The following is an 18080-nucleotide window of genomic DNA, read 5'->3' as shown; positions in this document are numbered from 1 at the left end:
ATTTTAGGAAGTTTCAGGTCATTATTAGTAAAATTAAAACTCATAATCTCAGGTATAATCCACTAAAGAGAGACCAGGATTTTAAAAAACTGCTATCACATGAATGTAGCCTTCATGATGACATACAGTGAGATTCAGAAAGGCTAACAAGCAAGAACTGCCCACTTAAATATGCACATTCAACTTATATGCTTTCAAGCGAAAAACAATGATGAGTTCACAATTAAAGCTATAGACATACCTGACATAGTTTGATCAAGTTTGTGGATAAGGGACTTTTTAGCACACTCCACATCAGGGCTTGGATAATCCAAAACTTGCCTGCACCAAACTAATGGACTAACAGATTTCTGCATTGGTGTGAGTTTTTTCTTTGGTGATGAGTACAACCTAGAAGAAAACAAACACAAAGGGCACATTCGTTACTGAGCACAGGACTATAAAGTAGGGTCTTTCTGTGTCGGTTTAAGGAGAAGACAGTAAATGATGGGTACGCTTAGCCATAACTACTCACTGTGCAAGAAAATGATAAGCCCCAAATCTCAACCACAAACTGAACCCAAAGGTTTGGTATGTCTGAGAAGACCAGCATTCAAATCAAAGCACACAGAGACTACTTTGGGTTCCAAAGGGAAGGCACGGCTGCTGAGAAGCTCCTGAAGAGGCACCAAGAAGGCAAAGGTGAGAAGAGGTGGGAGATACACTTGAATTTCTACACTGGAGTTCCTCCTCGATTAGTCAGGTGTGCTGGTGGCTAATAACCATCTCACGTGGATACTTGGTTAACTCAGACTGACTGTGCCAGAAGCCACCACTCTCACCTTTTACTTTAAGCAAATTAAGCCAACAGTATAAAGTGGCGTTCTGGTAAAATAGTCAAATAAACATTTTTCTACAATAGGACTTTTTTTTTTTTTTAACAATTAAACAAACTACTTTCAAGAGCAACATAAAATTTTCATTCCTTCTCTCTTTTTCTCTATCTGTAGTTTCTATCTGGCACTACCATTTAGCTTCGACAAATCAAGACTGTATAGGGTAAATAACTCTTATAGTACAAACATAACAATTTAAAAAAAGTTGTGGGTTCATTTTCTTTCCAACTTAAATACTCAAGTGTCTGTAACAATCTCCATACTGGCATCTCTGCTTTAAAAATTATGATGACTAATGCATATTGACTCTGTTAGTTCAACCTCTGTAGATGAGTATCATTTACGCAACTTTTTTTTTAAATGACATTCCACACTTTTTTTAGGCAAGGTATGAGTATTTGCCTGTATATTGATCAGGGTTTTACTGCTGTGAAAAGACACCATGACCAAGGTAACTCTTATAAGGAGATTTAATTGGGGGTAGCTTACAGGTTCAGAGGTTCAGTCCATTATCATCGAGGAAGGGTAGTGCCCAGGCAGGCATGTTACAGGAGCTGAGAGTTCTACACCTTCATCTGAAGGTCACTAGAAGACTGGATCCCACGTGTTTCTCACTGCCCACCCCACAATGACACATTTCCTCCCAAGAGACCACACCTACTTGAACAAGGCATTTCTAATAGTGCCACTCCCTGGACCCAGTATACTCAAACCACCACAGCCTGCACGTGTGTATATGCATGTCTGGTGTTCTCAGAGGCCAGAAAAGGGATCAGATACAGACAGTTATGAGATGTCATGGGGGTTCTGGGAGTCAAACATGCATTCTCAGCAGGAGCAACAAGTGCCCATAACTACCCTCTCCAGCTCTATTTCACCACTTCTAATAGGTAACTTTACTGGTTTCATATAACTCACCCACACATCTCACATGACAATTTGATCTTGGTAATATAATTTGTCTGTTGTTGGCTATAGAACTCATGATAAAAAAAATTCAAGGAACACAAATAGGAGGGGTTTTTTATTCTATAGAAAAACATTCTCAGTAAAAGAAGTCAAACACACCCATCATGCTGACATGTTGTACTATCCATTCCCATCAACAGAAGGTGCCTAAGGAAAGACAAAGGGCAGTGCGTGTCAGGGTTAAAAGTGGGTGCTGGGTTCCTTTCCTTTAGGTGGTACTCAGTCCTGGCAATGGTTTCATGGTTCTAAGCACGCTAAATTCACTGAACTGTACAATTAATTCTCAGAATTTTATGGTAGATAAGCTATATAAGCATGGGTAAACTTTATGGTATTATAAATTATATTTTACTTTTAAAATATTTTAAAAAGTTGAAAGGTGTTTAGTTACATTCAAATACGCAGCTACTATAAGTTAAATGAACCAAACCGGCAATTAAAGCCCAACTGAATGAAAGAATGAGCACCCTGCTCACTACTAATCTACGCCCACAACTTCCTGTTTCTAGAATGGCACTATGTATCCCAAGAACAGGGTCTCTCCGTTTCCTGCCTGTCTCAGTGTCACTAGCCCTCCTCCGCTTAGAAGCCAACTGCCTTTCCTTGCTTTCCTATGGGGAGTGACTGATCCTTCCTCCATGAGCAGAGAGAGTTAACAGAGCACCTTTTCCAAGACCAGAGAGACACACCCACTGCCTATCACCCAGTCTCTTATTCCCACTCCCGCACACCACTCCAAGGCTTGAAATGGAAGCCTACAGGACACTGATACAATATTATTCCTTGGCTAGGGTACTTTTCATTGATTTTTCAAAGTACCTGTAAACCTCCCAGAGGATAAACAGGCTGGGGTGTCTCATATATGTGGATCTACTCCTAGAAAGACAAAGTTAAGAAAAAGTTAACAGAAAAAAATCAGGACATGATGGCACACGTTTATTCTAATTCCATCACTTGGAAGGCAGAAGCAAACAGATCTCTGTAAGTTCAAATCCAATCTGTTCTATGAAATAAGTTCCAGGTCAGCCAGAGCTACACAGTGAGACCTCGTCTCAACAACCACCACCAGTACAACAAAAAAGAGAGAAAAAACAAGAGAAAATAAATCCTAATAAAAGCACTTGTACCGGGCTGGAGAGATGGCTCAGCGGTTAAGAGCACCCGACTGCTCTTCCAGAGGTCATGAGTTCAATTCCCAGCAACCACATGGTGGCACAACCATCTGTAAAGAGATCCGATGCCCTATCTGAAGACAAATACATATTTTATTTGCACTTGTACAAATATATATTTTATTTTTTTAATGTTTTTTTTTTTTTTTCGAGCTGAGGACTGAACCCAGGGCCTTGTGCACTGAGCTAAATCCCCAACCCTATTTCTCATTTCTTAAAAGCATGTGGACTTCTTAAACCTAATAACTTTGGTCTACTAAAAACATTTAATTATACTTTCAAAAGAAAATGTCCCCACCAGACTGGCCTGAAGGCAAGCCTGTGTGGGCATTCTCTTAGTGAGTGATATGAAGGGCCCAGCCCACTATGGAGAGAGTCAACACCAGGCCCATAGTCCTGATGGAACTAAATTTTTAAAAAATTGGCTAGGCAACAGTAAGCGGCACTCCTCCACAGCCTCTGTATCGGTTCCTGCCTTGAGTTCCTGCCCTGACCTCCTTGATTGATGGGCTACATATTATAGGATGAAGTAAACCCTTTCCCACCCATGTTGATTTTGGTCATGGCGTTTTCTCACAGCAATAGAAACCTTAGCCAAGACACCTCATTGTCCTATTAAAGTGAAGTCACAGAGGTCCAATGAGCTGAGCCTCACTCACAGAAACAAGGCTCCCAGGAGCAGACGTGTTACTTCAGAGCCTCTCCCTGCTCCCTAGGTACATGGAGCCCTGGGGAGCTGCTCCTCCACACTCTTCATACGGAGGTGTGTGAGCCAGTGCTTCCATTCTGCTGAAGTAGGGCAGGTGAATCCTTGGGGCTCACTGCATAGGCACCCTAGTCTATTTGGCAAGTTCTAGGTCACTGAGCAGAAGACAAAACACAAACAGAAGAGAGATGGGGCTGTGCGATGATGACGCACTTCTGTCAGAGGCCAACCACTGTTACCTCTTACAGATAGCAAAACTCGGGTTTCCACTGCCATCATCCTGGCCAACTTAACCAGGCAGGGAAGGAAACAGTAGTCGATGAGGGCTTCTGAATTTGTCCTTGCCTTTTTGTTTGCTTTGACAGGGTTTCACTGTGTAGCTTTGGCTGGCTTCACAGAGATCCACCTGCCTCTGCCTCTTCCTCTGCCTCCCAAGTGCTGGGCTTGATTAAAGGTCAGAGGCTCCACTCTTGCCTTTCAAATATCTTCCCGTTGTTGAACAGCCCATCCTCTGAGTGTTCTCTACATCTTTGATTTTATTATCTTTGATTCCTCCTGCCAGACAATGATGGATCAACACTCCTCAGTCCATTTGCTTTATAGTATTAGTAATTTAAGTATTTCACAGCACTGTATTTAAGTTAAGAGTTAGCTGGTTGCAGTGGGTGATGGCCACAGACCCTTTTCCAAGGTAGGGGTGGCCGACTTTCTTCAGATCTCTCTAGTTGTTTTATTATCAATGCTGATGCTGAACAAGCATTTAGGATCCCTGCTGTGTAGATTAAAACACTGCCATTGTAGTCTACATCAATGGTTCTCAATCTGTGGGTTGCAACCCCTTGGGGAGGGGGGCTGTTGAACTGAAGAACCCTGTCACGGGGGTCACCTAAGACCATCAGAAAACAAATACTTATTCACAATTCTCAATAGTAGCAAAATTAGTTATGAAGTAGCAAGAAAATAATTTTATATTTTGAGTCACCTTAACATGAGGAACTGTCATAGCATAAGGGTCATAGCATTAGGAAGGTTGAAAACCACTGATATACATGGAGAGCCTTATAGTCTTTTTGTTTTCTTTCTTTCTTTTATAAATTTAGATTTGAATTGTACAAAATTCAGTTGAAACATAATAAAAAAATACATTGACAGGTACATAACTGTAAGTTAGAAATTTACTTTTGAGCAGTTTCCAAATTAGTAGTATTCACCTTTCCATATTTCCTAAATTATTTTATCACATGACCACCTGCATAACTGAATTTTAAAATGTACTTATTTTATGTATGTGAGTGTTCTATCTGCATGTACACCTACAAGAGATCACATTATAGATAGTTACGAACTACCGTGTTGTTGCTGGGGATTGAACTCAGGACCTCTGGAAGAGCAGACAGTGCTCTTAACCACTGAGCCATCTCTCCAGCCCCACAAACTATATTTTAACATGACTGGTATTCAAAAATATAGTTTGTGGGCTTATAAGGCGAGGGATTTTTTTTTTCTTGAACAGAATTTTACATAGTAGTAGAACCAGTTTAAAGGTTGTGTTTTAAGAAATTCACAGAATTTCTATTTTAAAGCAGAAGTTCTACTTATCAAATATATACCTATTTTTAAGCATAAGAACTTCATTGTATCTTAGCTATGAAAACTCTGAGGCATGTCCAACATATGGATATTTTGACAGAGGTTGTCATGTAAAATTTATAGTTAAGAACTAAGGAATGGTGTTGTAAGTCACAAAAATCTCAGTGTTTTCACTGTGTTGAGTTTGCAGGCAGAGTGCATGCAGCTTGTGCAACATGAACAAAGGCAGAGATAAGATGTCAGGAACTGAGTACACTGACAGTCACTTGTCCTCAGTACTCCGACACTAGTTTAGGCTGGCTGACCGTCCACACATTGGTATTGGTATCCCAAGCTCACCTGACCACCCAGAAGTACATCCTCAGCTCATTTGCCATCTGAGCCACTTATGCTAAGTTTGACCAAATCTACTCCATTTCTACCTGCATCACAGCCATGGTTTGAAATTTGCTCAACATCTACTTCTTTCTTTTTATTCTTCTCTCATACATTACATGCAGTTTTCTCTCCCTCCCCTCCCCCATTATCTCTCTCTGTCACCTCCCCTCTCCTCCAGGCCCCCTTAGAGAAGAGCAGGCCTCCCAGACACATCAATCAAACACTTGTTATTATTTGGGAAACAAGCCACCACAGACCAGGCACATACATCACATGGGGCTGGCCAAGGCAACCCGGCAGTAGGAAAAGGGTCAGACACAGCCTCCCACTCCCATTGTTGGGATTCCTGAAAGAACACCAAGCTACTCTGCCATAACAGCGCAGAGGCCCTACGTTTGACCAATGCAGACTCCCAGACCTGTGAGCCCGCTGGAGTCCAGTCAGTTCATTCTGTGGACTGAGTTCTCCTGATGTATCCCTGACCCCCCTCTGGTTCCTCCAATCCTTCCTCAGCATCCTCTGCAGCATGTCCCCAGCTCAACTTAATGTTCTGCTGTGGGACTCTGCATCTGTTCCCATCAGTTACTGGATAAAGTCTTTCTGGTCTCTGGTGATCGAGGCCTTGTCTGGTTACAGAATGAGCCTTGTAGTCTTGTTCCGTTTCCAATCACTGCCCTGGCAATCCTGCTTTGAAGTGGAATATGTACTCCAATGGTCTCATCAACATTTCTAGACACCGATATTAGTTCTCTTCCATTTTCTGCAGTGTGTTTACCTGATTTCACAAGGTTTCACCTAGCTTTTCAGTTTTTTCTTGTGTTAAATGGACAGATACACCAACCAACAAGAAAAATGTTGATGGCTCCCTTTGCCAACAAGCTTTTAAAAAAAAAAAACCTGACTAAATAATAGTTCATTCCTCTGCTAAAACTTCTGTGCCAGTTTCCTTCTGCCTTTAGGATAAATAGTTTCTTCCAAAATTGGTGCCCTTAAGAAGTGACTGATGATCTACCTACCTAGCTACAAACACACTCTCTCTCTCTCTCCCTCTCCCTCTTTCCCCCCCTATCCTTTAAATGTTTAAGAGGTTACCTTTAAATGTCATTCACCAAGAAACATTTAAAAAGAAGAAGAAGAAGAAGAAGAAGAAGAAGAAGAAGAAGAAGAAGAAGAAGAAGAAGAAGAAGAAGAAGAAGAAGAAGAAGAAGAAGAAGAAGAAGAAGAAGCAGCAGCAGCAGCAGCAGCAGCAGCAGCAGCAGCTGCTGCTTCTCCTGGGTTGGAACTCACTGTGTAGGCTAATCTGGCTTGTCATGAAGCCCTAACGATCCCCCTGTTTCTCCAGTGCAGATATAGCAAACGCATACAACCACAGCCTGAGGATCAAAATTCAGGTCCTCATGATTTCACGACATATATTCTACTGACTGAGCAATCTCCCTTGCACTGAATATAACTCTTTTTTAAAATGCAAAGCCTTTTTGAATATAGAAGTCTGCAGATATAAAAATAACAACTTTTTCCTTGCTGAAATTAACCCCATTATTTAACATTTTGGATTATCTGACTCTTGTATGTACACTCAGATTGTTAGATGATGGCAAGAAGACCATAATTGACTAGTTAAATTTATAACTATAGTAATATACACTGATTCTTCCAGAGAACCTTGGATTCTGTAGCTAAAATGGGCTCTAACCTGCAGAAGTCATGGTAGTTAGTTTCTGGACGAAACATTGTAACCTTTAACAAATGACATATGTCCTTTGACTCCTACTATGTACCACTATTACGACTTTCAATGGTTTATCACCCAAGATCACTTGTTAACATTTCCAAAATCCTAAAGCCCCCTAGGTTTCACAGGCTACCCATAATGTTTTCCAACCCAGTAATTTAGCTTTATTTTAAAAGTTATTTACCTTCGTTTGATATACATTTACTGTATTTTCAACTGTGTTTCTCATTAGTTCTGAAACTTCACTCCAATTAAGTGGGTTTATAGGCTGTTCCTCTATCTTATTCAAATACTCATGCTTTTCCCTGTACTTTTTGATGCTTACAGAAAGATATACCTTTCCATCTGACAGAATTTCTTTGTGCAGTCCTGGCTGTTCTGGAACTCACTCTGTAAACCAGGCTGGCCTTGAACTCAGAGATCCCCTGCCAGTGCCTACCAAGTGCTGGATTAATGACATAAACCCTGCTTATTTTATTGTCTTAATTGACATTTTACATATGAGCATTTTGCCTACATGTTCTGTGCACCATGTGTGTGTTTGGTGCCACAGAGTCAGAAGAGGGCATTGGATCCCCTAGAACTGGCATTACAGGTGTTTGTAAGGCACCATGTGGGTTTGGGGAATCAGGTAGGTCCTCTGTAAGAACAAGTGCTTTTAGCTGAACTCTCTCTCCAGTCCATGGATTTTGTTTTTAATTCTCTTCAAATCAGTCTTAGACAAGGATACCCAAGGACAAACAAATTTCTTAATGACAAACAAAACAGATCCACTATCCTCCTATTGGAAGGAAAATGACAGCCACAATTCAAGGATACCCACATTCACATTCTAAGATTACTAAAAAGGGGCTCTTTTTAAAGCTACTGCTGAAGTACTAATAAAGAAATACCATCTTTTAAAAAACACTCAACAATCTGCCATCTAATTTCATGATGGTTGAAATATAACAATAATTGATACCAAATCCACAGCAAGGACCTCTTCATTACTGTGACAGCTCCTATTAAACCCCATTCCTCATCCTGATCCATTCTTAGTTTCCAGAGAAGAGACTTCTCCAGTCACCATGAGTGGATGCTCTGTAAACTCTCATCCGGAGAGGAGCAGAAACGACTCTTGAATAGTAGCCAGAAGGCAGGGTAAGAGAGCTTTCCTTCTAGTAAACCAGACTTAGGTTTACTCATCCTCATTATGCAAATCTAAATTTAAGTGAACACTCCTTCATCTTCACAAGTCTCATACGAATATCATAATACTGTGCTACTGTGTATTATTCCTCATACTTCATGAAGACTATTATTTTAATCCCTCCACTGGTTTTTACTTACTGAGATAGAAGTTCACTATGTAACCATGACTGGTCTAGAACTCACTATGTACAAAGATCTGCCTGTATCTTGAGTGCTAAATTAAAAATATACCACCTCACCCAGTCTTTAAGAAAGATAGATTTTTATTATTTTTATTTATGTGCATGTAGGTATGCCTGTCTAAGTGCATAAGCTGAGGCCAGAAGACAGTATTCCGATTGCTTGGAGCGGGAATAGATGCAGTTGCCAGCCAAAGTGGAGTCCTCTGCAAGAACAGCACACACTCTTACTACTGAGCCACGTCTCCAGCCCTAATATGGTCTTCTAGTCTCCAGCCCAACATTTTTTGAGCCTTTCCTAGTTGGTACCTCATAAATAACACAGTTTATAATACTATTTACTAGTTAATTTTGCTACTTGATCATCAAACTCTCTCTTTTTAAAAACCACATGAAAAAGTCACATTATTTGCGGGTAGAGTTACAGATGTTCCTATTAAGGTGGCAAGGAGGCAGGGTCTTAATGAGGGTGTACATGGTGAAGGTGGACCCCTTTGAGGATAGCCGAGGATAGCCAGGCCCCCTGGCACTACACACATGGGATTCACATGCAGAGCAATGACAACCATGCGCATTAGTATCACCCGCGATTCAGAGAGGCTCATGAGGTCCTTAGGTACGAGAGCGTAAGTTCCTAGTGCTCTCACCTAGACACCACGAGGGATCCCTCACTGTTGCTATTATAATGTCATGTAAGAAGTCAGCCTCATCATTCTACAGCTTTACCTTATTTTAGCCCAATATAACTATTACTCAGACTAACTCAAACTAGTTTAATGCAACTGAATTTATTACATACAAGAAGCTGTGCTTTATCTAGAAATAGAAAGGTGAGTATGATAGTGCTCATGACCTAGACACACAAGCAAGACGCTGCTGTGCCAAACATACTTCCAAACCGACATTCATACAGCAATGAGGTATAAGAAAGAATGGTAAGGAGGTAAGGAGAGTTTCTTAACAGAGAAAGTGTCAGCTGAGGCTTAAATTTGGGCAAGAGGAGTAAAAGGAACTGTTATGCAAAACGAACATCAGAAGCTGAGGCCTGACTGCTCAGGAGCTGCTCTGGCAAAAGTAAATGAGCTCAGGTGAAAGGTGTCAGCTACTCAGAACTCCTGTTTCTTATAACACCCTGATCTACTATGCAGGATGAAGGCTTTTAAGAATTTTTACATTTCTTACCTGCCCTCAGTAGGAAGGAAGTGGCTCGTACTAGGAATATTCAAGATAAGACCTAAAACTAACAGAAGCTTCCACTGCTACAGACAGACTTCCCTATCTGTTGTGTAGACTGCAGTGTTGGTTTGTCCTGTTACCAGAAAAACAGAATTACGAGCACTTACAAGTAACTACTTCACTAAACGTTTCACAAATCCTTCAGCGCTCTCACCACAGGCCCAGTCTGCAGGCCCAAGAGCAAATCCACTAAAAAATTCTTCTTCAGCTGGAAGGCAGAGCAAGTAGATCTCTGAGTTTGAAGCCAGCCTGGTTTACAGAGCAAGTTCTAGGACAGCGAAGGCTACACAGAGAAACACTGTCTGGAAAATCAAAACAAAAAAGCAATCCTTAACATTATATCAAAAATTGTGCGACTTTATGCCATTTTTAAGATATGGCATCCAAATCAAATGTGATCATCAGCCCTTCTTCCTCAAACTGCGTCTATAACTAAACAAAGCAAAGCCAACTACTTTTTCTAGAGATGGCTTTCAGCCTGCTCTAAGTCCCAATTCCCCCCTATTTATCAGCTAGGAGACTCTGGGTCTAGCTTCCTTACTATAAAAGGAATGACATACACAGGTCATAAAATGGATTAAACTTTAAAGGTATAACGTTAAATAAAACAAGCCAAAACAAAAGGGCAAACGTGGCTTGATTCCATCTACATTTCCTTCTCTCAAACAGTCTACAGAAGAGAGTTGTCCTGGTTCAGCCTCAGAAGGTCTCAGTGCATTGTACATCACAATATGAAAAGCATGATAGCAGGACAGACCACAGCAGCAGAGCACACAGGAGCATCTGGACACATGGTGGCAGGCTACTGAGCAGAACCATGAAGAGTATAGCCATCTATTGCCACCCTTAGGAATCCTCCTCTAACCGTTAGGCCTTCCCTCATAAGCCTCTAAGACCCCCAAAATAGACTCCAGCTGGTGGACAAGTATAAAATCTGTGAGACTGTAGGGCACTACAGATTCAAAACATAATCATAAGCTAGATGGCATAATCAAATTTATAGTCAGAAAGCAGAATGGTAGTTGTTGGAGTTGAGTATGAGAAGAGAATTATAGTAACTGGTTCAGTTTCACCTGGGCGGAACAGTTACAAAGGTAAGACGGAGTAACCTGGTATAGTGGCTCATCTCTGTATTTACAGCACTAGAGAAGCTGTCTTGGGCTTATTACCGGGTATGAGAAGAAGCTCACAGAACACATTTAGTCTACTTCTGATTTCAATTTTCTACAATTTCGTGATATACAGAAGTTCCTGGCATCTCTGCAAAAAGCATGAAGATTCACATTGTTCTTAGATCTCCAATCTGCACTCTGCATAGTGGATTCAGGAGGTTCATGTCAGCACTAAGGGTTATCTTAAAGGTAAGGAGAAAAAAAGCCAAACCCTGTCTTTGGGGTGCTAACAACCAGTCAGTTAAGCCTGACTCAGCAGTGAAGCCCCTGCAGGAGCATATGTTACACTGACCTCTCATCTATTTTAGGACAGCACGGTAAGCAGAGATGCAACACAAACTCATTTAGATACGTCTTCAAATACAGTCTCCCCGTTTGCCCAGCACAATTCTTTCTCTATCAGCACAATTCATATAACAAGCACACTAGCTGAGACCAGGAGATGGCAGCTCTTAGCCCTCCCCACAATGATGAATACGGTTTACTCTAACAGCTGCAGAGACCTCATACACATACATGTGTGCACTTCAGTTTCCCAACAGTATTAAATTATAAATATAAAATAAGAATGGCATTGTGGGTGTTAATTCCAAGCCAACAGGCCAAAGACAGGTATGAATAAAGCTGCCCATGTAAAGATGTTCCAACCTTAGTACAAGGGACATAGCTATGACAGTCCGTGACACAAGCCACTAAGTGCTGAGACACCCATTAAAAACTTCACCTGTACGGAAAAAAGAAAAAAGAAAATCTAAGAGATCCTTTGTTTACCTCAACAGTTTACATCAGAACCAGTGGCTGAGGGGAAATAAGAACTGGGTTTGCTCTCACTGCTACAACCTAAGAACATATAAATGATCAAAGCACAGAAGCACAACCAGTGTGGGCAACAGAAAGACAGTTCCAGAACAAGCTCAATATCACGACTTAGGAGGGCCTCCTCAGAAGTTAATTTGTTTGTCATACACACAACAGAACTCTTCCATTCCCAGAACCCATGGAAATGCTGGGCAGGCACTGTAGCTCACCTGTAATGTCAGTCTCTGAAGGAGACCTCCACAACCTGACCAATTCACTCCACCCTAGCTAATTGGCAAGACTAACCCTCCTCAACCCCCTTCATCCCAACCCAACAAGCTGACTGGCAGAACTAGCCATTTGATGGGTGAGCTCTGGGTTTGACTGACAGACTAATTCAACAAAGAAAGTAGAAGAGCTATCAAGGTAGATTTCTGACACATTGAACTTGGGAGCATGCACATGCACGCACGCACGCACGCATGCACACACACAATTCCATGCATCCTTGCCTATAGACTTGAACACGTGCCTACATACATAAGCACAGCACCCACCAAAGAGAGGAGTATTAGGAAGTGCAGACACTCAGCTGTACCATCGGTCAGAGCATTATCTATCTACCATTGTCATGATCTGAAAGCAATATCTTCATCAATGAAAGAAGAGTGACATATACAATACAATAATGAGATATCACCTAGCCTTAACAAAGAAGGAAATCCTGTGAAATGCTATGACATAAATGAATCCTGAGTAACTTATGCTAAGTAAAATAATCAAGTGGCAAACAACAGATATAATTCCATTTGTTTAAGGTGCCTAGAGTAGCACAGACACTGAAAGCAGAATGGTTACCGTCAGACAGGGAAGCAATTATTGTTTAGTAACTAGAAAGTTTCCATTGAGGAATACAGAAATGGCCTGCAGATGACCACTGCTGATGGCTGCACATAAATATGAATATACAATGTCACTGAACTGTATATTTGTGTTTAACAGCTAGAAGTAGTAGCTCATGCCTGTAATCAGCCTGGGCAACCTACTATAAGCAAGCAGAGGGAGACCCTGTATAAATAAAACAGGCAGGGGAATGGCTTAAATGGAAAAAGGTAAAGTGTTTCCAACAAGCACAAGATTTTGAGTTTGATCCCAAGAAACCATGGGTTGGGGGTGAAGAGTCACGTATGAAAGTGTATGCTTATAATTCCAGTACTGGGAAGACAGAGACAGGGAGATGGTTGGGCTCCCTGGCCAGGCAGCCTAGCCTACTTGGTGAGTTCAAGGTCAGTGAGAAAAAATGGGAGACAGCACCCAAGGAATTTCCTCTGGCCTCCATATGCACCCACACACAGGCATCACACAAATATGAATGAACAAAACACACACCAGCAAAAAAGGACGATGAACAAAGTTACATTTATGTCCTTTTACTTCAAATAAATCTTGAATACAAAGACTTAAAATTAAAAGATTTCCTAAAAAACTAAATAATTAATCTACCATATACATGATCCAGCTATCCCATTCTTTGACACATGCCCAAAGGACTCAGCATCCTCTCCACAGCTGTGTGCATTGCCACTCTACTCACATTAGCTAGGAAATTCAAACAGCCTAGATGACCTTCACCTGAGGATGGATGATGCAAATGTGGTACATGTGCACTAAGAATACTCTTCAGCTGTAAAGAAAAACTAAACCACAAATGTGCAGGTAAATGGATGGAACTACAGACAGTACACTGAATGAGGTAGCACAGACCAGAAAGACACATGTCACCATGATCTCCTTCATCAGAGGTTCCTGCTCCAAATCTTCAGATACGAGTACCTATCCTGGAGTAATCCCAGAACCCAGAAAAGTAAAAGGGGTCAGAGGTGGTAGGGAACAGCGGGACACAAGTGATATGGAGGAGGAGATGGGAAAGTGGGGAGACAGTAATTGGGGAGGGAGATGGCAGGACAATACAGAAGGGAAAGAAAAGGGAAGATGTTTGAAAACATGACAGAGATTCATATTTTATATTCATCTAACACTAAATAATAGCGGGGGGGGATTAGATGAAGTTGCCACTTGGATAATCCTCCCCAGCCCCAAATTAACAACAAACCAGTATATGACACACACACACACACACACACACACACACACACACACACACACACACACACGAGTTGTTGGTGGGATAGTCTAAAAGACTCCCAAAATAATACAAACTATTGCTGTTACCCTTGGCTGTCTCCTAGAAGTTGATGGTATGTCCCTACTGCTAAAGACACGATGACGATGACACAGGACTCTCAGGAATTAAGCTGGAGCTGGATCTGATCCAAGTCTCCTCCCTGAGAGCGATCCTTTACAGAGGTAGGAGGTGCTAGTTAGTGTGCTGCTAAGGGAGGCAAGCAATAGTAGTCTTAGCAGCAGGGAGCCCCATGCACCACAATAACGATCACCAGGAAACCCCAAAACGCAGCAGGGCCACTTACACCGTCGCAATGACCAACAGCTGCCTTGCTGCCTGAATGAAGGGCCAACCAACAGGAGAGAAGTCAAGCCCGGTACTGAACACCAAGTCAACTACCCAGACTATTGAGGTCTTGGGTCTTAGAGGAAAATGTACTATTGCCACTCCTAAACCAGCAAATTTCCAACTGTGTTCTTCTCACCTCTTGTTAAAGCAGTTTCTGTATGCGGCAGATGGGGGATATTACAGGAAGTAATATACTGGTCAAAATGCTCGATCCCAGTTGATACATCAATACAACACCTCCGTCTATGGCTCAAAAAACACAAGGGCAGGGTTGAAAGAGCCAAAAGACTAGGACATCTTTGAGATTGTGCTATCTAGTTGTTACACCCATGAAATCTCAACAATATGGCTGCCTGGTCAATACCTAAACAATGACAGCACCAGCTGACATACATGGATGGGAAATGTCATTGGGCTACACCCCTAGATAAAGAGCTACAGGCAATTAATAAATGCTGAGAGAAGGAGAACTGCTTTTGCCTAGAGACAAGTTCCCTAACTGGTTATTCAATATCAAGTGATATACATACAAGCAACACTAAATGGACTCAGCAGACTATATTTGTATATTTATTCATGTAAGAGTAACAATACATTAAATAAAAAGATCATAAACTTAAGAGGAAGCAAGGTTTGGGTGAGCATGTGGGAGACGGAGGAAGGGGAGGGAAATAATGTAATAGTATTTTAATTTAAAAAAGAAGTTGATGTCTGTGGTAGTGCACGCTTTTAATCTTAGTATTCTAGAGGCAGAGGCAGGACCACATCTGTTCTATATAAGAGAAGCCAGCCTGTTCTATATCAGAGTTTCAGGTCACATAGTAGGCCCACTGAAGGAAGGGAGGGAGAGAGGAAGGCAAGAAAGAAATTTAAAAAATAAAATCAGCCAGGTATGTGACACATGCCTTTAATCCCAGCATTCAGGAGGCAGAGGCAGGCAGATTTCTGTGAGTTCAAGGCTAGCATGGTACACAGAGCAAGTTCCAGGATAGCCAGGGCTATGTAGAGACCTTGTCTCAAAATAAATCAAAACCATAAAAGTAAAAATCATCATTTTAAGCATTAAAATTAAGCTTACAGTGATGACACATACCCATAATCCGAGTCCTCAGGTAGTGGGCAGTGAAAACTTCTTCCAGGAAAATGAGAACAGATGGTAGGGGAGAGAACATGTATAAGCCATGCACACCCAGAATCTATGAAAAGTTCTCTCAACTTACAGTGTAAGGACAAATACCCAATCAGTAAAAGGACAAGAGGAGCCAGCGATACAGCTCAGTGGTAGAGTGCTCACCTAATATACCGAAGACACCAGGTCTAATCCTAGTACAGGAAAAAAATATAAAGGGTTTGACAGTTTTCAAAAAGAATTTACACAAATGTCCAAGAAGTACAGGAAAAAGATGCTCAACATCATTAACCAGCAATGCAAGTCAGAACCAAAATGATCTTAATAGAAGGTTTACAATTAAAGGTGGACCTAACAGGTGCTGACAAAGATGCAGAGGAATCAGAGCCCTCATATACTGCTTGTGATAGTGAGAAATGGTACAGCTACTGTGAAAAACAGTCTGGCAGTTTCTCAAAAAATTAAGCATGGTGATGCCATTTGGAGTAATTTTACTCATAAGCACACAGCCAAGGGGGGAGAAAAAGAGAACATATGTTCATTCAAAAATGTGTAAATAAATGTCATAGCAGCATTATTTATAATAGCCAATTGGTGGAAACAATCCAAATGCCCACCTACAAAGGAATGGATACATGAGACCTGTAAAGTCACACAACAGAATATTGTTCAGGCCATAAAAGGAGGAAAGGATAAAGGTAGTATTATAGTATTATGACACGAGCTACAGCATGAGCGAACCTTGGAAGAATTATGCTAGATGAAAGACAGCACAAGGGCCATTTGCTATATGATTCATCTACATGAAGGGTCCAGCATAGGTAATCTGATAGGCAAAGCAGACAATTGGACAAGGGGAGAGGAACATAGGGGGTGACTGCTAGTCAGTCAGTGTCCATCGGTGTTGAGTGTCCACCTATTAACAGAGGTGATAGCTGCACGGCCTTGTCTGGACTAGAAGTCACTATCTTCTAGGCTTTAAAATATGCCTATAGGGCTGGAGAGATGGCTCAGTGGGTAAATGCGCCTGCCTGTCACCAATCCGGGGACCCACAAGGCTTAAGTAGAACCAACTTGAAGAAGCTGTACTCGGAACTCTGTGTGCCCACCTGTGACATGAACACCCCCCACAATGAGTACATAAATAAATTTAAAAATAAAATCTGCAGTATAAAAATGTGTGTTAGTTAAATGGTGTATCAAGTACTATAAAATTAGAGCTCAACAATGAAAAACTTGAGGAATAAAATTACAGTAACATCGGTAAAAGAAACATCAGTCCCAATCACAAACAAAATAAACCTGAACACTGAATATCTAAGACAAAATATTTCTGCCCTCTGTTTGGATGGGAAAGGAAGAGCGTTCTTCAAAGAGAATCAAAGAAACTACTAAGCTCAAAGACTATTAAGCCAATGTAGTTAAAATATGCTTATCCCACTCCTCTACACCATGAAAAAAAGTAACAAAAACTTTATCATAAAATCACTATGGATCAGAAATATGAAGGAAAAGGTCATGACCAAAGGTGGCAAATTCCTAATTCCAGAGCAAACTGAAAATAAGATTAAACAATGTTTATGAAATAAAGGATTGATTTCATAATGACTCATAACTCTATCAAACCAAATTCATCCCAATTCCCACTTTAAGGGAGTGATTTCACTGCAGGTAAGAACCATGCAGGCTCATTACAGCTTAATTACAGTGTAGCACTTGCCAAAATCTTTCAGCATATTCACAGAAAACCAATGTCCTTTGTCCTGACAATAGAAAGAATTAGCAGCCCGTGAGTAACCACGTGGGCACTAATGGACTGGTCTTCCAGGAGGGAGTCAAGACGAGCTGCATGCACACTTCAGAGTGATTTATCTGTCACTTAAATTTTTTTTGACAACAATCTGAACAAATGCAGCTGGAGAGATGGCTCAGTGGTGAAGAGCACTGGCTGTTCTTCCAGAGGACCTGAGTTCAATTCCTAGTACTTATACAGCACAACTGTCTACAACTCCATTCCTTAACTATGCCTAGTTACAAACATACAGGCAGGCAAAACACCAATGTGTGTACATACACACAATCTGAACAAAGACCTACAATAAATGTTGTAAATATAAAGATATAAAAAAGATTAGAAAATAGGTAGCAAATACCTAAGTCAAGACTAAACATGAGATATAAATGCCTTGTCTTTAAACTCAAAAAATTTCTCAGGAAAAAAAACAAGATTAAGGAGAGATAGTTTAAGATAATTTAATAGGGGCTGGAGAGGTGGCTCAGCGGTTAAGAGCACTGACTGCTCTTCCAGAAGTCCTGAGTTCAATCCCAGCAACCACATGGTGGCTCACAACCATCTGTAATGGGATCTGATACCCTCTTCTGGTGTGTCTGAAGACAGCTACGGTGTACTTATA

At 41.1% G+C, this 18080-nt stretch overlaps 1 protein-coding gene across 3 annotated transcripts in view; it reads right to left on the bottom strand.

Moving 5' to 3' along the window:
- Positions 1 to 18080, bottom strand: part of Slain2 (SLAIN motif family member 2) — a 58739-nt gene that overhangs the window by 36265 nt on the left and 4394 nt on the right. For all 3 annotated transcript variants that reach the window (XM_032917075.1, XM_032917076.1, XM_032917077.1), the window contains exon 2: positions 242 to 390. In XM_032917075.1, the coding sequence (XP_032772966.1) occupies positions 242 to 390 (149 nt within the window). The remainder of the gene's footprint in view (positions 1 to 241; positions 391 to 18080) is intronic.

This window comes from Rattus rattus, chromosome 11 (assembly GCF_011064425.1).
Source record: "Rattus rattus isolate New Zealand chromosome 11, Rrattus_CSIRO_v1, whole genome shotgun sequence".
Taxonomy (NCBI): domain Eukaryota; kingdom Metazoa; phylum Chordata; class Mammalia; order Rodentia; family Muridae; genus Rattus; species Rattus rattus.
This window is presented reverse-complemented; position numbering and strand designations above follow the sequence as displayed.